General features: G+C 29.9%; 1 protein-coding gene across 1 annotated transcript in view; it reads left to right on the plus strand.

Moving 5' to 3' along the window:
• The window catches only part of LOC143245984 (neurobeachin-like), a 49,265-nt gene extending 28,091 nt beyond the window's left edge, over nucleotides 1–21,174 (plus strand). The window contains 13 exon segments of the mRNA XM_076492234.1: nucleotides 1,130–1,202; nucleotides 2,183–2,277; nucleotides 3,263–3,352; nucleotides 6,250–6,427; nucleotides 6,672–6,755; nucleotides 11,754–11,890; nucleotides 15,123–15,192; nucleotides 15,195–15,311; nucleotides 16,763–16,861; nucleotides 17,241–17,333; nucleotides 17,336–17,436; nucleotides 20,416–20,567; nucleotides 20,949–21,174. Coding sequence (XP_076348349.1) covers nucleotides 1,130–1,202; nucleotides 2,183–2,277; nucleotides 3,263–3,352; nucleotides 6,250–6,427; nucleotides 6,672–6,755; nucleotides 11,754–11,890; nucleotides 15,123–15,192; nucleotides 15,195–15,311; nucleotides 16,763–16,861; nucleotides 17,241–17,333; nucleotides 17,336–17,436; nucleotides 20,416–20,567; nucleotides 20,949–21,174 — 1,515 coding nt within the window.
• Nucleotides 21,175–23,625: the final 2,451 nt, after the last annotated feature.

A 23,625-nucleotide genomic window follows, 5' to 3' on the forward strand; every position in this document is an offset into this window, starting at 1 on the left:
TTGTTCTCTTATGAGTTTTGAGTAATGTAAGTATACAAAAGCTGTGTATCTTTATCAAAAAGTCTTACATGCTGTGAAACATTTATGAATTATATCAAATCTTTTGTTGTGATACGTATTATTACTAATGAAACATCCCTTGCTTACAATGGGCAAAACACAGGCAGCTCATTTGTATATCTGTGCTTAAATACAACCAAACCAAAATAGAACTCATTAAAAACCTAATAGTGTTTAACAAAACAAGTAGTAATGTAAATCTGATGTTATTATTCCTTGCTTAATATCTTAACAGTATTAATTTAGTTCAAACCTTTTTGCTCGACAACTGAACACTTAATTGGGTGTGAATGGTTTTTCTTGATGACTGACACTTACTTTGTGTGAACACTTCTTGATGGCAACTGAACACTTACTTTGTGTTAACATTTCTTGATGGCAACTGAACACTTACTTTGTGTTAACATTTCTTGATGGCAACTGAACACTTACTTTGTGTTAACATTTCTTGATGGCAACTGAACACTTACTTTGTGTTAAAATTTCTTGATGGCAACTGAACACTTACTTTGTGTTAACATTTCTTGATGGCAACTGAACACTTACTTTGTGTGAACACTTCTTGATGGCAACTGAACACTTACTTTGTGTGAACACTTCTTGATGGCAACTGAACACTTACTTTGTGTGAACATTTCTTGATGGCAACTGAACACTTACTTTGTGTGAACACTTCTTGATGGCAACAATGAACTGCATCTGTGAAAACATTTAGTGCAGAAGACTTAGAATGAAAGCAGTTGGTCAGAAAATGACTATCTTGATTCATGTCAATAACTTAACACGGCTAATTTAATGAAAACCTTTTATGTTTAGTAATTGAACACAATTAATTTGATTGGTTTTCTCTCAGTAACTTGACAATTAATTTGGTGTGAAGATTTCTTGTTGGTAGTTGAACACTTATTTTGATGTGAACAGTTCTTCGTGGTAATTGAACACTTAATTTCTTGTAGGTGTTTCTTTCTTGGTAACTGAGTCTTTATTTGGTGTAATACTTGTTGCGAAGTGACTGAACATTTCTGTGATGTAAACACTTGTTGCTTGGTCACCATGTATTTATTTGCAGGCTCTGGAGTCAGAGTTTGTCTCCTGTCAACTTCACCAGTGGATAGATTTAATCTTCGGCTACAAACAGAGAGGTCAGTCATGTAGGAACTAGGGAGAATATGTTATCATCTAGATTTGTTGATTGTTTCAACAAATATTTATTTCTTAGTACTGCTTTAATGTTGATTTGCTTTCGTTCTAGTGGTGTGTGCCAGATATTAGAAAGACACTGTTTGCATGATACATTTCTGAAAATTCATTATTGTTATTAACTCTAGCAAAACATACAAGATTTTAGTAAGTTACAAGATAATGTCAATGAAGGTTCATTATTAATATTTGTTTTAGTAACACTTTGTTGTTGACATGCTACATTAATAAAGATTTGTTATTAATATTTGTTTTAGTAATACTTTGTTGTTGACATGTTACATTAATAAAGATTTGTTATTAACATTTGTTTTAGTAATACTTTGTTGTTGACATGTTACATTAATAAAGATTTGTTATTAACATTTGTTTTAGTAATACTCTTTGTTGACATGTTATATTAATAAAGATTTGTTATTAACAGATTTGTTTTAGTAATACTTTGTTGTTGACATGTTACATTAATAAAGATTTGTTATTAACATTTGTTTTAGTTATACCTTGTTGTTGACATGTTACATTAATAAAGATTTGTTATTAACATTTGTTTTAGTTATACTTTGTTGTTGACATGTTACATTAATAAAGATTTGTTATTAACATTTGTTTTAGTTATACCTTGTTGTTGACATGTTACATTAATAAAGATTTGTTATTAACATTTGTTTTAGTAACACTTTGTTGTTGACATGTTACATTAATAAAGATTTGTTATTAACATTTGTTTTAGTTATACCTTGTTGTTGACATGTTACATTAATAAAGATTTGTTATTAACATTTGTTTTAGTAATACTTTGTTGTTGACATGTTACATTAATAAAGATTTGTTATTAACATTTTTTTTAGTAATACTTTGTTGTTGACATGCTACATTAATAAAGATTCATTGTTTTATTGACTTCTATCATTATGCTTGTTAGGACCTGAAGCTATACGAGCAACGAATGTTTTTTACTACACCACTTATGAAGGAACCATTGATTGGGAAAACATGAAGGACTTGTCCATGAGAGAGGTTAATGATAAATATTTTTATGGATATAGATTCAGTTATAAACTTAATTTTGTAACTTCTAATGCTAATATTCAATATTTGATGTATATATATTCTGTACTAAACTTATTCAGTAATATCTTATGCTTATTTTAAATATTTAATGGATATAGATTCAGTACTAAATTATTTTGTAATACTTTACATGTATTTGATACATAGGATCAACTTGTTTGTATTGGATTTTAGTGAATGTCATATATATGATGGTGTCTTTATTGGATATTAGTAAATGTTATACATACTATGAAGGTGTCTGTATTGGATATTAGTAAATGTTATACATATGATGAAGGTGTCTGTATTGGATATTAGTAAATGTTATACATACTATGAAGGTGTCTGTATTGGATATTAGTAAATGTTATACATACGATGAAGGTGTCTGTATTGGATATTAGTAAATGTTATACATACCGTGAAGGTGTCTGTATTGGATGTTAGTGAATGTTATACATACCATGAAGGTGTCTGTATTGGATATTAGTAAATGTTATACATACGATGAAGGTGTCTGTATTGGATATTAGTAAATGTTATACATACTATGAAGGTGTCTGTATTGGATGTTAGTGAATGTTATACATACGATGAAGGTGTCTGTATTGGATGTTAGTGAATGTTATACATACGATGAAGGTGTCTGTATTGGATGTTAGTGAGTGTTACACATACGATGAAGGTGTCTGTATTGGTATTGGTGAATGTTATATGTACAGTGAAGGTGTCTGTATTGGTATTGGTGAATGTTATATGTACAGTGAAGGTGAAATTGTAAAGATTTTCAATCTTGAATCTTGATAGAAATTACTTGCAAAATGCTTGTGTTGTGGAGGGGTTACTACACTAAACAGTTTGAATATCCTTAACCTAATTTATTAATATAGATCCTAATAACTTAAGGCTATATATAGAGTGGTTAATTAATTCCTGTTTTCTCATACAGGCCCTTGAGAATCAGGTTCGTATGCTTGGCCAGACCCCCCCACAGTTGCTGCAGGAACCACACCCACCTCGTTCATCACCAGTTCATTTGGTGAGTTGATTCCATTGTATCGAACATAAAATACCTTTAAAATAAAGTATAGATTGTAGTAATACTTCTAATGTAATATAAACAGTAAACTAGGTTTAATATGTATTGTAGACTAATAATATTTCTAATATATCGTCAACATTAAACTAATTTCATTTGTAGTGTAGACTAGTAATATTTCTAATATATTGTCAACATTAAACTAGATTTCATTTGTAGTGTAGACAGTGGCAATATTTCTAATATAGTGTCAATAGTAAACTAGTGTAGACTAATAATATTTCTAATATATTGTCAACATTAAACTAGATTTCATTTGTAGTGTAGACAGTAGTAATATTTCTAATATAGTGTCAATAGTAAACTAGTGTAGACTAATAATATTTTTAATATATTGTCAACATTAAATTAGATTTCATTTGTAGTGTAGACTGTAGTAATATTTCTAATATAATGTCAATAGTAAACTAGTGTAGACTAATAATATTTCTAATATAATGTCAATAGTAAACTAGTGTAGACTAATAATATTTCTAATATAATGTCAATAGTAAACTAGTGTAGACTAATAATAATATTTCTTTCTTTAAGAAATATTTGGTAACTTTCTTTAAGGAAGTTTGGTAATTGGTATATTTAAGAAATATTTCATAAGCCTGTTTAATAATGTTTGGTAACTGTTTTATTTAAGAAATATTTAGTAACTCTTTGTTCAAGAAAGTTTGGTAACTACTTTGTTCAAAAATATTTAGTAAGTCTTTGTTCAAGAAAGTTCGATAACTACTTTGTTAAAAAATATTTAGTAAGTGTTTGTTCAAGAAAGTTCGGTAACTACTTTGTTCAAAAATATTTAGTAAGTGTTTGTTCAAGAAAGTTTGGTAACTACTTTGTTCAAAAATATTTAGTAAGTCTTTGTTCAAGAAAGTTCGGTAACTTTTATTTAAGAAATTATTAGTAACTCATTTTTTAAGTTACTTTGGTGACTGTTTTATTTAAGAAATATTTTGTAACACTTTCTTTAAGAAATATTTGATAACTCGTTGTTTAGGGAAATATGATATCTGTTTTATTTAAGTAATATATAGTAACTCTTTGATGAAGAAAGTGTTGTTACTGTTTTGTATCAGATATAATTAGTAAGTCTTTGTTTAAGGAAGTTTGGTAACTGTTTTATTTAAGAAGTGTTTGGTAACTTTTATTTAAGAAATATTTAGTAACTCATTTTTAAATTAGTTTGATGACTGTTTTATTTAAGAAATATTTTGAACACTTTCTTTAAGAAATATTTAGTAAGTCCTTGTTTAAGAAAGTTTGGCAACTGCTTTGTTTACAAAATATTTAGTAACTCTTTGTTTAAGAAAGATTGGTAACTGTTTCATTTAAGAAATATTAAGTAACTTTGTGTAAGAATGTTTGGTAACTGTTTTACATTTTAGAAATATTTAGTATCTTCTTATTGGTAAGTTTTATTTTAGAAATATTTAGTAGCTCAGTTTAAGGAATTTGGTAACTGTGTTATTTAAGAAATATTTAGTAACTTTTAGTTTAAGTAAGTTTGGTAACTATTTTATTTAAGATATATTTACTAATACTTTAAGAAGGTTTGGTAACTGTTTTATTTAACAAGTATTTAATAAGTCTTTGTTTATGAAAGTTTGGTAATTGTTTTATTTAACAAATATTTAGTAACTCTGTTTAAGAAGTTTTGGTAACTGTTTTATTTAAGAAAAAATTACTTACATTTTAAGAAACTTTGGTAACTGTTTTGTTTGATAAATATTTAGTAACACTTTGTTCAAGAAAGTTTGGTTATCATTTTGTTCAAGAAATATGTACTAAGTCTTTGTTTCAAAACTTTGGAAACTGTTTTATTTGAGGAATATTTAGTAGCTCTGTTTAATAATGTTTGGTAAGTGTTTTGTTTTTGAAGTAGTTAGTAACTGTTTAACGATGTTTGGTAATTGTTTTTTCACAAAATATTTGGTAAGTCTTTATTTAAGAAAGTTTGGTAACTTTTATTAAAGAAATATTTAGTATCTCTTTGTTTAAGGAAGTTTGGTAACTATTTTATTTAAGATATATTTACTAATACTTTAAGAAGGTTTGGTAACTGTTTTATTTAACAAGTATTTAATAAGTCTTTGTTTATGAAAGTTTGGTAATTGTTTTATTTAACAAATATTTAGTAACTCTGTTTAAGAAGTTTTGGTAACTGTTTTATTTAAGAAAAATTACTTACATTTTAAGAAACTTTGGTAACTGTTTTGTTTTATTTAGTAACACTTTGTTCAAGAAAGTTTGGTTATCATTTTTCAAGAAAGTTTGGTTATCATTTTGTTCAAGAAATATGTACTAAGTCTTTGTTTCAAAACTTTGGAAACTGTTTTATTTGAGGAATATTTAGTAGCTCTGTTTAATAATGTTTGGTAAGTGTTTTGTTTTTGAAGTAGTTAGTAACTGTTTAACGATGTTTGGTAATTGTTTTTTTCACAAAATATTTGGTAAGTCTTTATTTAAGAAAGTTTGGTAACTTTTATTAAAGAAATATTTAGTATCTCTTTGTTTAAGGAAGTTTTGTAAGCGTTTTATTTCAGAAATATTTAGTAACTTTTTGTTTAAGGAAGTTTGGTTAATTTTTTGTTTAAGAAAATTTGGTTAATTTTTTGTTTAAGAAAATTTGGTTAATTTTTTGTTTAAGAAAATTTGGTTAATTTTTTGTTTAAGAAAATTTAGTAAGTCTTTGTTTAAGAATGTTTGGTAACTGTTTTGTTTAAGATATATTTAGTAACTCTTTGTTTAAGAATGTTTGGTAACTGTTTTATTTAAGAAATATTTAGTAACTCTGTTTTATTATAAAAGTGTTCAGTGTGTCTATGTTTTGTTTACTTGTTTTTTAGCGACCATTGGTACTTTCTCCTGTCACAGAAGAAGTTTGCATGGTGTTGAAATTTCTCTCAAATTCCCCTGTATGTCATATTTCCACCAATACTTACCCACAACTACCTCAGCCTTCAGTCATCACTGTTGCATGTAACCAGAACTTTGCTGTGAATCGCTGGAACACTAATTTCCAAGGTATACATTTGTGTGCATTTAATAAGCCTTAGATCTGAGCATTCCCAGGTTTGTCAAGATGGACTTAGGATATACAAGTAACCCCATTTTCTCACACTTATAACTTTATTTGCTGTACTTCAAATGTCATCAACAAACAATTGAAAGATTTTTATAACTTTTCCCAGATTATTAATTTCAATAGTTCAAGGTAAAAATGTCTCATGACAGATATTTTATTATGTAACTTATTTTTGTTTTATAGGGTCTTTGCACTCTACACATTATGCAGAAACACCCCAGGCTACACAACAGAATCCTTATCCATTGTTAATGGATCCTTTGTTAGGTGAGAATCATGTTTTGTACCAGTTAGTAACATTACATTCATTGTTACTGGATTCTTTGTTTGATGAGAATCATGTTTTGTACCAGTTAGTAACATTACATTCATTGTTACTGGATTCTTTGTTTGATGAGAATCATGTTTTGTACCAGTTAGTAACATTACATTCATTGTTACTGGATTCTTTGTTTGATGAGAATCATGTTTAGTACCAGCTAGTAACATTACATTCACTGTTAATGGATTCTTTGTTAGGTGAAAATCATGTTTAGCACCGTTAGTAACATTACATTCACTGTTAATGGATTCTTTGTTAGATGAAAATCATGTTTAGCACCAGTTAGTAACATTACATTCATTGTCACTGGATTATTTGCTAGATGAGAATCATGTTTTGTACCAGTTAGTAACATTACATTCACTGTTACTGGATTCTTTGTTAGATGAGAATCATGTTTTGTACCAGTTAGTAACATTACATTCATTGTTACTGGATTTTTTGTTAGATGAGAATCATGTTTTGTACCAGTTAGTAACATTACATTCATTGTTACTGGATTTTTTTGTTAGATGAGAATCATGTTTTGTACCAGTTAGTAACATTACATTCATTGTTACTGGATTTTTTGTTAGATGAGAATCATGTTTTGTACCAGTTAGTAACATTACATTCATTGTTACTGGATTCTTTGTTTGATGAGAATCATGTTTAGTACCAGCTAGTAACATTACATTCACTGTTAATGGATTCTTTGTTAGATGAAAATCATGTTTAGCACCAGTTAGTAACATTACATTCATTGTCACTGGATTATTTGCTAGATGAGAATCATGTTTTGTACCAGTTAGTAACATTACATTCACTGTTACTGGATTCTTTGTTAGATGAGAATCATGTTTTGTACCAGTTAGTAACATTACATTCATTGTTACTGGATTTTTTTGTTAGATGAGAATCATGTTTTGTACCAGTTAGTAACATTATATTCATTGTTACTGGATTCTTTGTTAGATGAGAATCATGTTTAATACCAGTTAGTAACATTACATTCACTGTTACTGGATTCTTTGTTAGATGAGAATCGTGTTTAGTACCAGTTAGTAACATTACATTCACTGTTAATGGATTCTTTGTTAGATGAAAATCATGTTTAGCACCAGTTAGTAACATTACATTCACTGTTAATGGATTCTTTGTTAGATGAAAATCATGTTTAGTACCAGTTAGTGACATTACATTCACTGTTAATGGATTCTTTGTTTAATGAGAATCATGTTTTGTACCAGTTAGTAACATTACATTCATTGTCACTGGATTCTTTGTTAGATGAGAATCATGTTTTGTACCATTTAGTAACATTACATTCACTGTTACTGGAATTTTTTGTTAGATGAAAATCATGTTTAGCACCAGTTAGTAACATTACATTCATTGTCACTGGATTCTTTGTTAGATTAGAATCATGTTTTGTACCAGTTAGTAACATTACATTCATTGTTACTGGATTCTTTGTTAGATGAGAATCATGTTTTGTACCAGTTAGTAACATTACATTCATTGTTACTGGATTCTTTGTTTGATGAGAATCATGTTTTGTACCAGTTAGTAACATTACATTCATTGTTACTGGATTTTTTGTTTGATGAGAATCATGTTTTGTACCAGTTAGTAACATTACATTCATTGTTACTGGATTCTTTGTTTGATGAGAATCATGTTTTGTACCAGTTAGTAACATTACATTCATTGTTACTGGATTCTTTGTTTGATGAGAATCATGTTTTGTACCAGTTAGTAACATTACATTCATTGTTACTGGATTTTTTGTTGGATGAGAATCATGTTTTGTACCAGTTAGTAACATTACATTCATTGTTACTGGATTTTTGTTAGATGAGAATCATGTTTTGTACCAGTTAGTAACATTACATTCATTGTAACTGGATTCTTTGTTTGATGAGAATCATGTTTTGTACCAGTTAGTAACATTACATTCATTGTTACTGGATTTTTTGTTGGATGAGAATCATGTTTTGTACCAGTTAGTAACATTACATTCATTGTTACTGGATTTTTTGTTAGATGAGAATCATGTTTTGTACCAGTTAGTAACATTACATTCACTGTTACTGGATTCTTTGTTAGATGAGAATCATGTTTAGTACCAGTTAGTAACATTACATTCACTGTTAATGGATTCTTTGTTAGATGAAAATCATGTTTAGCACCAGTTAGTAACATTACATTCACTGTTAATGGATTCTTTGTTAGATGAAAATCATGTTTAGTACCAGTTAGTGACATTACATTCACTGTTAATGGATTTTTTGTTTAATGAGAATCATGTTTTGTACCAGTTAGTAACATTACATTCATTGTCACTGGATTCTTTGTTAGATGAGAATCATGTTTTGTACCATTTAGTAACATTACATTCACTGTTACTGGAATTTTGTTAGATGAAAATCATGTTTAGCACCAGTTAGTAACATTACATTCACTGTTAATGGATTCTTTTTAGATGAAAATGATGTTTAGCACCAGTTAGTAACATTACATTCATTGTCACTGGATTCTTTGTTAGATTAGAATCATGTTTTGTACCAGTTAGTAACATTACATTCATTGTCACTGGATTCTTTGTTAGATTAGAATCATGTTTTGTACCAGTTAGTAACATTACATTCATTGTTACTGGATTCTTTGTTAGATGAGAATCATGTTTTGTACCAGTTAGTAACACTACATTCATTGTTACTGGATTCTTTGTTTGATGAGAATCATGTTTTGTACCAGTTAGTAACATTACATTCATTGTTACTGGATTCTTTGTTTGATGAGAATCATGTTTTGTACCAGTTAGTAACATTACATTCATTGTTACTGGATTTTTTGTTGGATGAGAATCATGTTTTGTACCAGTTAGTAACATTACATTCATTGTTACTGGATTTTTTGTTAGATGAGAATCATGTTTTGTACCAGTTAGTAACATTACATTCACTGTTACTGGATTCTTTGTTAGATGAGAATCATGTTTAGTACCAGTTAGTAACATTACATTCACTGTTAATGGATTCTTTGTTAGATGAAAATCATGTTTAGCACCAGTTAGTAACATTACATTCACTGTTAATGGATTCTTTGTTAGATGAAAATCATGTTTAGTACCAGTTAGTGACATTACATTCACTGTTAATGGATTCTTTGTTTAATGAGAATCATGTTTTGTACCAGTTAGTAACATTACATTCATTGTCACTGGATTCTTTGTTAGATGAGAATCATGTTTTGTACCATTTAGTAACATTACATTCACTGTTACTGGAATTTTTGTTAGATGAAAATCATGTTTAGCACCAGTTAGTAACATTACATTCACTGTTAATGGATTCTTTTTAGATGAAAATGATGTTTAGCACCAGTTAGTAACATTACATTCATTGTCACTGGATTCTTTGTTAGATTAGAATCATGTTTTGTACCAGTTAGTAACATTACATTCATTGTTACTGGATTCTTTGTTAGATGAGAATCATGTTTTGTACCAGTTAGTAACATTACATTCATTGTTACTGGATTCTTTGTTTGATGAGAATCATGTTTTGTACCAGTTAGTAACATTACATTCATTGTTACTGGATTCTTTGTTTGATGAGAATCATGTTTTGTACCAGTTAGTAACATTACATTCATTTTTACTGGATTCTTTGTTTGATGAGAATCATGTTTTGTACCAGTTAGTAACATTACATTCATTGTCACTGGATTCTTTGTTTGATGAGAATCATGTTTTGTACCAGTTAGTAACATTACATTCACTGTTAATGGATTCTTTGTTAGATGAAAATCATGTTTAACACCAGTTAGTAACATTACATTCACTGTCACTGGATTCTTTGTTAGATGAGAATCACGTTTTGTACCATTTAGTAACATTACATTCACTGTTACTGGAATTTTTGTTAGATGAAAATCATGTTTAGCACCAGTTAGTAACATTACATTCACTGTTAATGGATTCTTTTTAGATGAAAATCATGTTTAGCACCAGTTAGTAACATTACATTCATTGTCACTGGATTCTTTGTTAGATTAGAATCATGTTTTGTACCAGTTAGTAACATTACATTCATTGTTACTGGATTCTTTGTTAGATGAGAATCATGTTTTGTACCAGTTAGTAACATTACATTCATTGTTACTGGATTCTTTGTTAGATGAGAATCATGTTTTGTACCAGTTAGTAACATTACATTCATTGTTACTGGATTCTTTGTTTGATGAGAATCATGTTTTGTACCAGTTAGTAACATTACATTCATTGTTACTGGATTCTTTGTTTGATGAGAATCATGTTTTGTACCAGTTAGTAACATTACATTCATTGTTACTGGATTCTTTGTTTGATGAGAATCATGTTTTGTGCCAGTTAGTAACATTACATTCATTGTTACTGGATTCTTTGTTTGATGAGAATCATGTTTTGTACCAGTTAGTAACATTACATTCATTGTTACTGGATTCTTTGTTTGATGAGAATCATGTTTTGTACCAGTTAGTAACATTACATTCATTGTTACTGGATTCTTTGTTAGATGAGAATCATGTTTAGTACCAGTTAGTAACATTACATTCATTGTTACTGGATTCTTTGTTAGATGAGAATCATGTTTAGTACCAGTTAGTAACATTACATTCACTGTTAATGGATTCTTTGTTTAATTAGAATCATGTTTTGTACCAGTTAGTAACATTACATTTACTGTTAATGGATTCTTTGTTAGATGAGAACCATGTTTAGTACCAGTCAGTGAACATAATGTTACTATTGATGAATCCTTTGTTAGATGAGAATCATGTTTAGTACCAGTCAGTGAATATAATGTTACTGTTGATAGATTCTTTGTTAGATAAGAATCATGTTTAGTACCAGTATTGTATGGTAGGGTATACATTTCATTGAGTTACAGTAATGGAGGATTGGTGTTTACTTTTAGTCACCAACACGGCTGGATGCAGGAGACATCTTGGGGACAACTTCAGCGAGCATGTTCAGATGAGATATAACAGTTTTGTGACCACGGTAGACAGTCAGTTCTTATTAGCTTGTGGCTTCTGGGATAACAGTTTTAGAGTTTTCTACAGAGACAGGTATAATTTAAAGTTGATTGCTTTTGTGAATTAATAGAAACTGCTAATAATAAAATAACATCATGATGAACATATTTTATACATTTAGTTAAACGCTCTCTTAAGATGGGTTTTCTATCAAATATTATAATCAGCCAGGATGTAGAAGAAAACACAAAAAACTAATAACTAAATATGGCTGTTTAATGTCGTTATTGTGATAGTATATGTGATAAGCTGTTTTTGGCAGTATAGTGTTGTTAATGTGGTAATATTTGTAGAACTGATAAACTAGATATGGCTGTGTAGTGTTGTATAGTGTGATAGTATAAGTGATACGTTGTCTGTAAGAATATAGTGTTGTTAGTGTGTTGATAGGAAGTAGAACAGATAAACTAGATATGGCTGTGTAGTGTTAGTGTGATAGTATATACATTTGGAACAATTAAACGTATGTAAAAGAAATTCTTTACACTATAGATGGTCATAAAAGCTGAATAATTCTCTTCTTCGTGTGAAAATTCCATATAGATCTATTCAGTTGTTTTTAATTTCATTTGATGAACTAGAACTGTTTTTCTCTATTACTTTTGCCAAACTATCAAGCATAGTTCACTGATGTTTCTTTTATTTACCACTTTTGTATTCTATACTTTTAAAATCCTGTTCTTTTTTTCATTTTCGGGCCGAGTTCCAATAAACATCTTTTTATCAGTGTCCACACTGGCAGTTTCAATTACTTTAAAACACTCTTGAAATATGCTATTCTTATCTCTTTTTGGCACTGTTAGTCTCATTGTAACATATATCAACCATTAGGTCTTCCTTCTCTGCTTCTTTAACATGACTTTCCTTTGTTTTTAGTATGCTCTTGTCTGTCTGTCAACTTTTCCTACGTATCTCACATTATTTATATGTTTATTGCTTCATCATTGCTGTATCCAAGAGATCAATAAATGCTATATAATCTTAACATCAATGAATTATGAACACAGCATATGATTCTTATCAATTTACATAATTAAACTTGTCATAACATTTACTCCAACTATCTTGTTATAAATAAAACTAAACAATTATATCACTCACTATATCTATACTAAACAGTCTTTTATATTATGATGTTGGTCAGCATTATTAAAGTGTAATGGTGTTAGTGTTATTATCACTAGATTCTGTATGTAGGGATGGCCATGATACTTAGTAGACATAGTACAAGTATACACGTTAAAAAGTTAACAGTGACAGGGAGGTTAGTTTAGAAAGTGTTTGTCAATTACTTTCATTTCTTTCTCTATCCAATAAGACAAGAACCTATCACCAAGGTAACTAGCCAACAAGTTACCAACTATGAAATTGTTCATTTTTTTCTTCTTTATAACTTGAGACACCTGTGTAACTGTTTTATCACTAACATCATTTTAAACCACTCTGTGTGTTCTGGGCAGTGAATGTGACCACTGTTTAGTTTTAAGTAATCATAAAAACAACATAATTTTAATGTAAATCATATTACCATTACCCTTCAATATTCACTGTTTTTTACAGAAATGTGGTGTTACTTTAAAAGTCTTAAGTACAGGATAAAGCAGAAATTACCATCCAATAGCAGGTGACCATTAGATGACTGTAAAATGTGGAATACTAAGTGCTTTATACACTATACAGTTGGTGTTTTTATGGGTTCAACCTGTATATTACATGTGAAGTAAAGGAATAAATAAAAATATATCATATATTAAATTGTATTGCACACATTCATGGAATATACTAACTTTTAGTCAGGGAAAAGAAAAACATTACAAAACAAGTTAATAGTAAACATTTTGTAAATGTAAGATGTTGTGATGACTGGCAAAAAAGAATACAAACAAGAATGTACGGATAATAAAACTATACGTCATCTCTACAAGACTTTTAATATAAAGATTTAATGTTGCATTCTAAAGAGTATACTTTAATATCATAATACTACAGTTGACAGGCATGTATATATTCCTGACTGTTGATGTGCAGTTTGTCATAATATCATGGTCATGTCACAGTAGACATCATTGTATCATAATTAACAGTGTAGGACTTATCTACTAAGAAAACCCACCACAGTCAAATCATGTCTTATATATGCAAAACAGCTCGTTTGAGTTGAGAAAATATTTCACATAGAAGAGCGAACTTTAGAAGTTGTGGCAGTTATCACATTGTATTTTATAAATAATGTTGGTGTGGTATTTGTCAGTGTAGTTTTTACATAGTATAGACCTCAGTTTTGTGCCTGGTTTTTGAATAAATTTGGTATTAACTGGAATGTCATATTTTTTTACTAGTTTTTGCCAAATGTTGTTTATTTGTCTGCTGATGTCAGGAATATATGGTATACAGCAGTATATGGTTTTGTGATTTTTTGATTCGTGAGATATATTTACTTTTGTTGGTTGATTTTGCTTTCTGTCTAGGTGTGTGCATATAATGTTTTCTACAGTTTGTGGAGGAAACTTATTGATGTTGATGAAGTATTGTTTTATTTTGTCTAATTCATTGTTAATTTTATCTGGTGAGCATAGTTTTATGGCTGCGTTTATTTGGTTTCTTAGAGTGTTGAGTTTTGTTTTGTTTCATGTGCCGATTCCCAAGGAGCGATAGTCCAGTATGGGTGATTTTTTCGGTAGATTTCTCTTTGAAATTGTGTATCGGTTTTTGTAATTTTGAAGTTAAGAAATGTTATTTGATTGCTTTCTTCCTGTTCACATGTGAAGTTAATGTTGGGATGTATAGAGTTAATGTGATTGAAAAAATTAAGTATGTGTTCTGTAGATTTGAATCCTGCAACCGTGTCATCTACATATCTGTACCAGTATAGTGGTGGATGTAATGCTGTGTTAATTGCTTGTGCTTCAATTTGTGTCATAAAAATATTGGCTAGAACTAGTGATACTGGGTTGCCCATGCTTAGGCCATTTGTTTGTATATAGATGTGGCTGTTGAACGTGAAGTTTGTCTTTATCGTGGTGAATTCTATGAGGGTTGCTAATTGGTTGCTGGGAATGTATATAGTTGGGTTATGGTCTTGGATATAGAGTTCAAAGGCTATCTTGCAAGCTTCAGTGGTTGAAACTTCTGTAAAGAGTGATATAACATCGAAACTGGCCATTAAGGCTTTATGATTAAGTTGATTTAGATTTAAATTTTTCTTGATTAGTGAAATAAAATGTTTGGATGATTTTCAAGAGTTAAAGATATTTCTTATGACAGGGAAAATTGTTCAACTTGTGTATGGTCACTTTGGTGTTGTGACCTGCTTGGCACGCCAGAGTGCAACCTTGCCTCAGATTGTTACATTGTGTCTGGGTCACAAGACTGTTCAGTGTTATTGTGGCTGTGGAATGCTCGAGCCCAGATGATTGCTGGAGATATATCCAGTCCAGGTAAATAACCATTTTTCATCAGCCTAGTAGAAATATGAGAAGCTATTAATGAAATATTTTATACCATATTCCAAAATGACTACATACTAGTAGTTGAGAACTGGAAGTGCTATTCTTGAAGTAACATCTTAACCAAAAGTTCAACATTATTTTTACAGAGCATAGAGTTAGAGTGACTCATAACAACATACAGCTGTGAGGGTGAATAAATTACTTAAAATCTTGTCGTCATCTAATGAGCATTTAAAAATTTCTATAATAATGTAATTCTGTTATGTAGTCATCTAATGAGCATTTAGAAAATTATATAACATTCTAGTGGCAGGCTTTAGTTGAGATCTGAACTGTTATGTAGTCATCTAATGAGCATTTAGAAAATTATATAACATTCTAGTGGCAGGCTTTAGTTGAGATCTGAACTGTTATGTATTATGATTTATCTTGGATGAACTTCCAATTTATTGTTACATGTTACAACTTGAAATAGCCTGAAATTGAGTTAAATTTTAATTTAGACTTTAAAGTTAATTAAATATCTATGAATCTAATTTATGCTAATTATCAGCAAGAATGATATGCACAGTTTTATTTCTTAAAAGAAATACATTTTAATATACAAACAGTTATATCATTTATAACATTTGCTTATTACAAATAATGATTTTATGCAAAAGTTTTACAAACTTATGAGCGATATTGAGTCTTCTATCTGTTCAGGAACTTCTTTCATATTCTGTTGAAGGCTTACAATGAGTGAATTAATTTCAAATTGATATCAATAAAATTCACTTGGAGAGCTAGCTAGCTCTATGTTGATCACATGCAAGTTTTTCACAGCTGAAGTTATACAATGCCTTCATAAAAGTGCCAACATTCAATGTTAATCTGCTCAAGTTAGCCTGTTTTTAATGTTCGAAATTTTATAAATGTGCCTGGTCAATATCTTTAGCTCAGGAATTAATAAGTGTTAATCACAGTTATAGCTGCCAAGGTGTATAGCGTACCAACTGTAGCAAACCAGTAATATATATTGTCTCTTAGTGTGTTGCGTTGGTTACCTTTTCAGGCATGAGGAGAGTTTCTAGAAATTTCATCCTGCACAACAACACTGACAAAGCACTATGCATATATTGGTGACACTTGAGAATCTTCACAAGTTGGGAATCTCACCATACATATTTGATGGTATAGGTTATTTACACTTTTAGTTAGATATATATTCAACTGAAACAAACGTTACATTAAATAAATAGATATAGTAGTAAATCCATCACAAAAAGTGAGTCCTAATATTGTAGAGAATGATGGATGAGATAGTTCTGTATCTTTAATTATACTTAGTCCTAGAATTATGTAGACTGATGGATGAGGTACTTCTGTATCTTTCAATATACTTAGATTTAGAATTATATAGAATAAAATAGGTGAATTAGTTCTGTATCTTCATTTAGATGTACCAACTCCAAGAGCTACTCTTACCGGGCATGAAAATCCAGTAATGTGTGTCGTAGTATCAGCAGAACTGGGGCTAGTTGTTAGCTGTTCTAAAGGTCTGTATGGCTTGGTTACATCAATATTTATTACTTTCACTGTATCAGGTATTGTTATGTCAGTTGCTGTTTTAGAGATAATACAAGTATTTTACTGTCGCACAGATATGTACAATCTCCATACATAAATAAATACATTTGCCTCAGTTTAATATAGATAGTTGTAATGATTTTTGTCAAACAGAAGGTTTGGATATTTTTCTATTAGTTGTATTATAAAATTATTTCCATAGGTAGTGTTACTTTTTCACACAGATTTTGTGGCATTTTTCAAATATCAAACCTATGTTCTTGTTTTATACATTAACTTACTTTTGACTGCCTAACTTTATTTGTTATCATATAATTATCAGTAAATGTTACTTTTTCATTTCACCAGGTGGCCCTGTTCTTGTCCACACTACAAGCGGAGACCTGCTGCGGTGCTTAGATGGTCCTGACCACTTCAGTTCTCCAGAGCTTTGTGCTCTCTCCCAGAAGGTCTGATTGTCGCCTGTTATGACCACGGAAGTGCGTGTTGCTTCACCATAAATGGAAAGGCGGCTCGTTTTGAAACACATAATGACACTATTCAAGTAGGTTGTGATAAAATAATACTTGTGATCTGAAACATAATGATACTATTTAAGTAGGTTGTGATAAAATAATACTTGTGACCTGAAACATAATGGTACTATTCAAGTAGGTTGTGATAAAATAATACTTGTGACCTGAAACATAATGATACTATTCAAGTAGGTTGTGATAAAATAATACTTGTGACCTGAAACATAATGATACTATTCAAGTAGGTTGTGATAAAATAATACTTGTGACCTGAAACATAATGATACTATTCAAGTAGGTTGTGATAAAATAATACTTGTGACCTGAAACATAATGATACTATTCAAGTAGTTTGTAATAAAATAATACTAGTGATCTGAGACATAATGACACTATTCAAGTAGTTTGTGATAAAATAATACTTGTGACCTGAAACATAATGATACTATTCAAGTAGGTTGTGATAAAATAATACTTGTGATCTGAAACATAATGATACTATTCAAGTAGTTTGTGATAAAATAATACTTGTGATCTGAAACATAATGATACTATTCAAGTAGTTTGTGATAAAATAATACTTGTGATCTGAAACATAATGATACTATTCAAGTAGGTTGTGATAAAATAATACTTGTGACACGAAACATAATGATACTATTCAAGTAGGTTGTGATAAAATAATACTTGTGATCTGAAACATAATGATACTATTCAAGTAGGTTGTGATAAAATAATACTTGTGACCTGAAACATAATGATACTATTCAAGTAGTTGTGATAAAATAATACTTGTGACCTGAAACATAATGAATACTATTCAAGTAGGTTGTGATAAAATAATACTTGTGACCTGAAACATAATGATACTATTCAAGTAGTTTGTGATAAAATAATACTTGTGACCTGAAACATAATGACACTATTCAAGTAGGTTGTGATAAAATAATACTTGTGATCTGAAACATAATGATACTATTCAAGTAGGTTGTGATAAAATAATACTTGTGACCTGAAACATAATGACACTATTCAAGTAGTTTGTGATAAAATAATACTTGTGATCTGAAACATAATAATACTATTCAAGTAGTTTGTGATAAAATAATACTTGTGACCTGAAACATAATAATACTATTCAAGTAGTTTGTGATAAAATAATACTTGTGACCTGAAACATAATAATACTATTCAAGTAGGTTGTGATAAAATAATACTTGTGATCTGAAACATAATGATACTATTCAAGTAGTTTGTGATAAAATAATACTTGTGATCTGAAACATAATGATACTATTCAAGTAGTTTGTGATAAAATAATACTTGTGATCTGAAACATAATGATACTATTTAAGTAGGATGTGATAAAATAATACTTGTGATCTGGAACATAATGATATTATTCAAGTAGTTTGTGATAAAATAATACTTGTGATCTGAAACATGATGGTACTGTTCAGGTAGGTTGTGATAAAATAATACTTCTGATGTGAAACGTAATGGTACTATTCAAGCAGGTTGTGATGAAATAATAATTGTGATCTGAAACATAATGACACTATTCAAGTAGGTTGTGATAAAATAATACTTGTGATCTGAAACATAATAATACTATTCAAGTAGTTTGTGATAAAATAATACTTGTGATCTGAAACATAATAATACTATTCAAGTAGTTTGTGATAAAATAATACTTGACCTGAAACATAATAATACTATTCAAGTAGTTTGTGATAAAATAATACTTGTGACCTGAAACATAATAATACTATTCAAGTAGGTTGTGATAAAATAATACTTGTGATCTGAAACATAATGATACTATTCAAGTAGTTTGTGATAAAATAATACTTGTGATCTGAAACATAATGATACTATTCAAGTAGTTTGTGATAAAATAATACTTGTGATCTGAAACATAATGATACTATTCAAGTAGTTTGTGATAAAATAATACTTGTGACCTGAAACATAATAATACTATTCAAGTAGGTTGTGATAAAATAATACTTGTGATCTGAAACATAATGATACTATTCAAGTAGTTTGTGATAAAATAATACTTGTGATCTGAAACATAATAATACTATTCAAGTAGTTTGTGATAAAATAATACTTGTGATCTGAAACATAATGATACTATTCAAGTAGTTTGTGATAAAATAATACTTGTGACCTGAAACATAATAATACTATTCAAGTAGTTTGTGATAAAATAATACTTGTGACCTGAAACATAATAATACTATTCAAGTAGGTTGTGATAAAATAATACTTGTGATCTGAAACATAATAATACTATTCAAGTAGGTTGTGATAAAATAATACTTGTGATCTGAAACATAATGATACTATTTAAGTAGGATGTGATAAAATAATACTTGTGATCTGGAACATAATGATATTATTCAAGTAGTTTGTGATAAAATAATACTTCTGATGTGAAACGTAATGGTACTATTCAAGCAGGTTGTGATGAAATAATAATTGTGACCTGAAACATATGGTACTATTCAAGTAGGTTGTTATAAAGTAATTCTTATGACCTGAAGCGTAATGAACATAGTTTAAATTACGAATATGTAAGTGTTATAAAACACTATTAGAAAGTAACCAATCAACACAAACTTGTATTGAGTGATAACTTTTAAATCGTAACTATCACCAACAGTCTATAATGTAGAGGAACAGAAATAAATAAATCATAACAGGTTTATAAGATACGATGTATTTATTTAATTAATATATGGTTGGGGACCCCTATTCATTGAACAAGTTTCAAAGATGTGAGATTTATAAAAAGATAACTGTTTTTAATTTTCATTAGAGCTGTACATCAGTTTTGCTCCGTGTAAACTGTGTCTAATAAACAAAATTGTTTGGTAAATTAGCTTGCAACTCTGCTATATTTTACACAAGATGATGAAATTCTGTCACAAAATCAGTCAACTGATAAGCATATTACAAATGGGATTGTCATAACTATAACCATATCTTCTGTACTACAGTGTTTGATTCTCAGTCGTGATGGAGAATACTTGATAACAGGAGGAGACAAAGGAATAGTGGAAGTATGGAGGACATTCAATCTTGCTCTTCTATATGCTTTTCCAACGTGTAACAGTGGAGTTCGATCACTGGCTCTTACTCATGATCAGAAGTGTGTATTGTGAATTAGATATTTGTTGTAGCCATATGGTCCTTGATCTTTAAAATATTTAATACTTCAGAGTTTATGTTTTAAGAATTTAGTGTTAAAATTTGTGTAAGAAATCAGATGCACTTGTTAAGGAGGTAGAAATTTATTTTCATTGTTAAATGTAATATAGTTCATTTTCAATTCCCTGTTCTTTCCTCCAGGAGTCAGTTTATAATTCACTTAATAGATTCTGAAGGTAGAATATAAGCTTGATTATTAAGGAACCTACACTTAACTTTTCAAAAACATTGGGTTACTTTAACAAATTAAAATACAAAGTACCATAAATAATTAACAAAGAAGTCATTTAAGTTAATTAAAACATAAACTTTACTCTTTCAGGTTCCTTTTGAGTGGCTTGGCCAATGGTTCGGTTTCTGTATTTTACATAGATTTTACCAGATGGCACCACGGTTCCAACAACATATTAATATGGTTGAAGAAGATTTGTTTCTTCTGCTTTAATGTAGAAAGTCTGTTGCTTTTTCTTTTCAACTTACAGAACCTTAATTTGAGATTGGACATCATCATAAAAGTCTCTGCTAAATATATACAATACAGAAGATAATCTATAGACTAGCAATTGTTAAGTTGTAAGACTATGATTTGTGATTTTATCTTCCTTTATTCTAGTATTATTTGCTTGGAAGTTGTAGTTTAATATTCTATTCATTAATGAGTAGATGGTTACACAGCTGTTTCATTGGTGAACCACATTGTGATAAGTTATCCATCATTATTATCAGATGTTTGCTGTTGGAGTTATTGTTGGTATTACTAAACAACTATGTTTTCCTATAAATACATATTTAGGAGGTGCTCATTTGGTGCATGTTATGGGTGTTCATTAAATACATCACAAGCTATGCACCCCTCTTAAATACTGTTAGGATGTGCTTGGGGTGCATAACAGGGGTGTCACTAAATATATCAGAAGTTAAACATCTGTTAAACACATTATCTGGAGGTCTGGTTGGGTGCACAGGTAGGGGTGTCAATAAATACATCAAAGTTAAACATTTCTCTCAAATACTTGTCAGGAGGTGCTGATTGGGTGCATAGCAGTGGTGCCACTAAATATATCATAGGTTCACTATGCCTGTTAATTTGTGGTTCTTACAGAAATGTTATTTCTCTAAAACAAATCAAGGTTTCTTATTTCACTGTTAATGAGCGTGTTTGAAAATTAGTTTTATATGAAGGAAGGATGGATTTTATTTTCATTTCGAGTCAAAACCGTTCACTGAAGCAACATTCTGAACACAACTAATTTTGTTTATCTTTTGAAATTATAGTTTTATGACCCAGAGAGTGAAAGTTAATTTGTTTTTTGCTGCCCATGTACATGACCGATTTACTAATAAAACAATATTAGGCGTTAAGTTACTCTGCTTCTAGTAGCCTAAAAAGAAATAACATTGGAATTTCAGTAGATTCCAGTATTTGAAACCTTATTGGATCTTGTGTTCAATTAAAAAGCTGTTGTGATGGGATATGCTATCCCATCATGGAAATAAAGGCCACAAAACTTAACTCTGATTAGCTAGTAGAGTGCTGCTCTGTGGGTGATTAGAGTTAATAAAACATTGACTTTCTTGGGTAGCTGGTCTAACTTACGCGAAATATTCTGGAGTATTGAAGTTGAGAAAGACTGTGCTTACTGCTAGTAATGTTGTCATCCTTAACTCCTGTACTGATCCGTGCCAGAATAAATTCTTCACCACATAGAGTAAAGCTAAAATAATTGTTTGTGAATTTTGAATTCTATAATTACTGTAGATTTAGTTCAGCCACGTTCAACTCTCTGTGCCATTTTGTCTTCCATCTAAGAACAATTACCTATTTTACCTTATGATTGAAAATGTTTCTAGTTTTGTTGAAGAAGACATTTTTTTTATTTGGAAGCTGTGTGTGGTTCAGTATTAGATATTTAACAACTGGTTCTTGATAAGTTCATGTGGACGCTTCATTACTCTTCTTTTCTTGGGTAAAATAAACATTAAATTTCCTGGAGTCTTTCAACTGTTTATAATTTTCTATGTACATCGTTGTGAGCTACCATTCATGATTGTGTGTTACATTTTACAGAACATGGTATTACACTTCCTGTTCAGTGTGTTTTAAAGGATATTGTGTTGGCATTTCCTGTTCGAGGTATAGTTTATACAGGATATTGTGTTACATTTCCTGTTCAGTATGTTTTTTTACAGGGTATTATGTTACATTTTCTGTTCAATATGTTTGTGCGGGATATTCATTGGTGGTACAAACACTGAATAACAAAACCTGTAATTTGTTCTCACACTGTCTCTGGTATAAATATCTGTTGTTTTCTCTCACTTGTCTCTAATAAGAATATGTTGCTTCTCTCACTTGTCTCAGATATAAATATATGTTGCTTCTCTCTCTTGTCTCTAGTATAAGCATCTGTTGCTTCTCTCACTTGTCTCTAATATAAATATATGTTGCTTCTCTCACCTGTCTCTGGTATAAATATCTGTTGCTTCTCTCTCTTGTCTCTAATGTGAATATGTTGGCTATACTACATTTGCTCTGGGTATGAGCACATGGGCATATAAAGCGATATGGTATGGAAGCTTGTTTGGCTTTGGCTTTCATACTACTTTATAAGGCGTCACCTGGTGAAACTTCTCCACTTGATACTCCTAATGTAGGAATATAATATATTTTAGCTGCTCTCACCTGTCTCTGGTATGAGTATCTGTTTGGCTACTTATCTCTCTTGTCTCTAATATGAGATATGTTTGTACTCTCACTTGTCTGTAAAACCTGTGTTTAGCTATAGCGTGTCTGGTATAAACATTTTGTTGCTTTTGGCACCTGCATGCTCTGGTATAAACATCTGTTGGCCTGTCTTTCTTGTCTCTGGTGGCATGGTGCGATCTGTCAAACTGCTCACGTCTCTGGTATGGCATCTGAGCAACACTCCTTGTCTCTGGTAGCAGAGACATCTGTTTGGCTTCTCTCCCTTGTCTCTGGTATAAAGCATCTGTTGCTT

This window comes from Tachypleus tridentatus, chromosome 3 (assembly GCF_004210375.1).
Source record: "Tachypleus tridentatus isolate NWPU-2018 chromosome 3, ASM421037v1, whole genome shotgun sequence".
In the NCBI taxonomy this organism is placed as follows: Eukaryota; Metazoa; Arthropoda; class Merostomata; order Xiphosura; family Limulidae; genus Tachypleus; species Tachypleus tridentatus.